The sequence below is a fragment of the Asparagus officinalis genome, chromosome 5 (genome assembly GCF_001876935.1).
Source record: "Asparagus officinalis chromosome 5, Aspof.V1, whole genome shotgun sequence".
Lineage (NCBI taxonomy): Eukaryota > Viridiplantae > Streptophyta > Magnoliopsida > Asparagales > Asparagaceae > Asparagus > Asparagus officinalis.
The window spans coordinates 128,492,782-128,497,056 of record NC_033798.1 but is presented as its reverse complement, the minus strand read 5'-3'; the positions used below and the strand labels follow the sequence as shown (position 1 = coordinate 128,497,056).

The 4,275-nt window shown below is 37.5% G+C and overlaps 1 protein-coding gene across 1 annotated transcript in view; it reads left to right on the top strand.

The window, feature by feature from the left end:
* Positions 314 to 4,275, top strand: part of LOC109841281 — a 7,956-nt gene continuing 3,994 nt past the window's right edge. The window contains exon 1 of the mRNA XM_020410205.1: positions 314 to 646. Within this exon, the coding sequence (XP_020265794.1) occupies positions 473 to 646 (174 nt within the window). The 5' untranslated portion in view covers positions 314 to 472. The remainder of the gene's footprint in view (positions 647 to 4,275) is intronic.

The window sequence follows — 4,275 nt, the reverse complement described above, 5'->3', positions numbered from 1 at the left end:
CGAAAAAAGAAAAAAGGAAAAAAAATGGAAACAAAAAGAAAAAAAAGATTAACAAAATTTTTTAGAGACCCCATCCACCACGTCCCACCGCTGACGTTGACATCCCCCAGAACGAACCAAGAACCACGTAGCAAATCAGCCACCATTACGTAGGGCATCTCCGTAACTTCACATTACCACTAGCTAAAATTCGCCACGTGTACAGCACCCTTGCGGCACTCGTACGCGTGCTCAATGACAGCTCAGCAACCCCCCGAAAATTACATTACCAACCGCCATTCTCTATTTATATTTACAAAAAACCCAACCCCCTCTCAAAATTTCCCCACTTCATTTTTATTTCCGTATCACAACCTCGTTGATTCCTCCCCTCTTCTCTCTCTCTCTCTCTCTCGATCGATCGATCGAATCCATCATTTTTCTTCAAATTAGGGTTAGGGTTTGGGTTTTGGTGAGCGTTTGAGAGGAATCGATGGTTCAGCTGGCGAATCCAGGGAAACTCCGGCAGGGTATGGAGACTCCGGTGAAGTCGGCGGCGGATGCGGCGGCGGTTCCGATGGTGAAGTTGGAGATCGAGGATCCGTTGGAGGATGAGCACGGTCCTCTTACTAAGAAGCCCAAATCTCCTGGTCCTTTTCAACAACAGGTGTTATCTCTAGGTTTTGGTTTTTTTTTTTTTTTTTGCTATTTTTACTGTTAGGTTGACTAAATTAGATTTTTAGGGTTTAGAGTATTGGAGTGCTAATTTTTCGGGGGTTTGCTGTGGAAAAAGGGTTCTTTTTAGGCTATTTTTTTTAAATGTATATAGGGAAAAATATAGAAAAGGAATTCAGTAAGAAAATGGTTTCCAAAAAAGCTGCCTGATATGTTTTGTTGCTATTAGTTAAGTTTTGATGAGTTTGAGTTGATGGTTTGATTTATAGGGTTTTGGATAAGGATTTACTATGGATAAATATTATTTAGATTTTATATTTGCTGTTTTACTGTCTAATTGGTGTGTGTGTTTCAATTGTATGCTAATATGAAAAAGGGGAGTATAATGCTTCCTCAAGTTATTATGCACATGACCAAAATATCAAGGATGCAACTTTTTCTGGAATTAGATATGGATATAATGTCATTGTTTTATGGGGACATCTTCATGGATTTAATTGTAGACGTTATACAAGCAAAAGCAGAAAACATAATAATGATTGATTCGCCTAGATTTTCAGTTGAGCAACTTAGTATCGGTTTACCAAAATTACTAGTTAAAGACAAAGCAGCTTCATGGACTCTTGCTGTGTTCTTTTGTTGTTGACATCAGTAAATAATTTTCTTGTGCTTAATCTAAATGACGCGACAATTTTAATGATCTTATCTAAATGACGTGACAATTTTAATGATCTTTCTATTATGAGGTTTCTTTGGGTTTATAGTAACTCCATTTCTTTTTTCCATTTCATGTCATGGTTCTTTTTTTATCTTTTGGTTATGGGTTGACTATTAACGCAATGCGGAAGTGTAAACATCGGAATTCACCAAGGGGTGTTATTTGAATCCACAAAATGATCTCCAAATCCACGAAGAACTTCGAATCCACAAAGAAAATATCAGAAGAGAAATTTTATTAATGAAAAGCTATGTCTCTAGGGCTTACAATCCTCAACTTAAATAGAAAATAAACATGACTCCCGCTAGGACCCGAACTATACCAAAAATAGAAATGATAAAACTATTCTTAAAAGGCTCCATATGATTAGGAAAGCAAATCGGTTAATTTTGAAATCAAACCGGATTTGTTTCCTAATCAAAATAGGGCCCTAAATCATTAAGGATCTTTTGGGGGTCATACAAGGGAGTTGATCTTTCGTCCAATTTGATTAGATTGTGGGCTTACATTGCTTTATTAATGACTTTTATTTTGTCCAGACTGTCACCTATGGAAAATCGTCCACTATCTTCCCTTGTGGTTTTTATAGCGGAACCGCATCCACATAAAAAACTAACAAAAACTCTGATATCTCTCAATCCGAGGGAATTTTGAGAAATAGACGGCGACAAACTGAACAACTGTGGGTTTGGCTGACTCTGTCTCGAAAGAATACATGATTTATATATAATTCATCCAATTTCGACGTACGATTTGGGAGATATGACTCATTCGTTAGAAATTATTTTCCTCAGTCAGGCCCGCGTTTGGGTTTTTGATGGTCTCATTTGAAAGTACCCTAGAGAGGGGTAAATAGGGTAAATGAAACAAATGTGCAACTAATGAAAATACAATTCAATCAAAGACATAAAATATGACAATAAGCAAATATAGAAGAGAGAGGGTGAGAGATAGTTAGCCAAAGAAGACGGCGATATGTTCACGAGGTTCGGTCACTATCGACCTACGTCCCCGACCACTTCTCCCAATGGTAATCCACTTCACAACCCAGTTTGAAAGCCGGAACTTCTTACACAGCAATCTCCTTGAGATCTAACTCTCCACACAAAGCTACACAATATAAGATGAAGATAATAATCTCTCTTACAAGAATTTTATGACAAGGATGAAGAGATTGACTATTGAAGCACTGGGATTGTGAGTATATGAAAGTGGAAGATTTAGAAGAAAAAATGCTTGAGAAATTTAGCTTTGAAAATTTTAATCATAAGTTGTCTTGTTGTTCTTTCTTGTTGAAATCAAATTGGTCTTTGAGGGCTATTTATAACCTCTCAACTAAATCAGAAGGTATGGGCTTCAAATCAGATCAAATCTGCCCAAAATCGTTTTCTAAAATCAAATCAAATCCCTTAAAAACCGGATTCAGATAAAACTAGTCGTTACCAAGAAGAAACACAATCGGTCGACTGGCTGATTATATCGGTCGACTGACCAGTTAACTGTTGGCCAATTATAGGAAAGACAAAACGTGGCTGGTCGACTGATCTGTGTATCGGTCGACCGTCCAGAGGCCATTTGTGGGAAAACAAAAGCACTACTGGTCGACCGTTAGATATGCCAGTCGACTGTCCAGTGACATAACAGATACCTGAAAATGTTAATTTTCTAAATTTATTTTAAAGACCAGAATGACTTGAAAAATTGTGAAACTTTGAAAAATACTTTAAGCACTGTTTTAAAAAACCTCCGCCTAGTCCGCTTAGGCGTACGCCTAGGTCTAGGTGGTACCTAGGCCGCCTAACTAGCGCCTAGCGTCTAGGCGGTATTTAGGCTACCCACAGAGATATTACGAGCGTTTAGGTGAGCATTGTCTGCTTACGTGGATTGCACCCTGTAGGTCTTGATTGTGATTTTATGTGTCGTAGCCTACACGTCCTCCAAACTTTGTGATTTTATGTGTCGTAGCCTACACGTCCTCCAAACTCTATTAACCTCCAAATATGAACACCTCCACTACCTCCTCCTACCTTCAGCAAAACCTCATTGATCACCACTTAAATGAAGAAAGAAAAAAAACACCCAGAAACCGCTTAGGCGTCCGTCTAGACGACTAAGCGTTGGGCGCCAAGTCCGACGCCTAGAAGCGCCCAACGTTTAATGTAACATTGACTTTAAGATATAATATACTAAGGATAGAAAGTATTTTTTTAAACAAACTTTTGTTTAAAATGGTTTTTGAAGATTTTGTCAAAAACAAACTTTGAAGTGTGTGTGCGTGTGTATGATTCCCTAATGCTTCAAGAGTTATCAAACTTAATTCTTGCCTACATTATAATTTAGAGAGAAGTAAAATACAAATATCGCTTACAAATGTATACAATGCTTGAGTATCGATATTTTCTAAGTTTTGTTGTTGATAAGCTTTTCTTGAATATATGCTTGAAAGCTCTTCATGAGTAGATATCTGCTTGAGTAGATCTTTGAGCATTTAAAGGCTTCTTCATCAACTAGTCTCCACCTCCATGAATATCATCATTGATGTGCAAGTCCATCCATCCTTTACATGGCATTATATTGCTTGATAAACATATCCTGCGTAGGATCACTTGACAAGCAATTAGTACCATAATAGGGTTTGTAAATCATCATCAAAACATGAGACCTAACACCATTTTTCCATGAATATATTTGCAGTGTGTTCTACATTAGTTGAGTTATCGATTTCCTATTTAATGAAGACCAGCAAGGATATCACTCTCTAAGAAGCCGAATATTACTGCATTCTTGTACTCACTTTGAGATTTTATTTTAATAATGATAATGTCCACATAACTTTATTGCGCTTTGTTTCAAAAGAGGGAGCTTGTTACTGATCGAATGAAGGAGGTTGAGGCTTTTGGCTG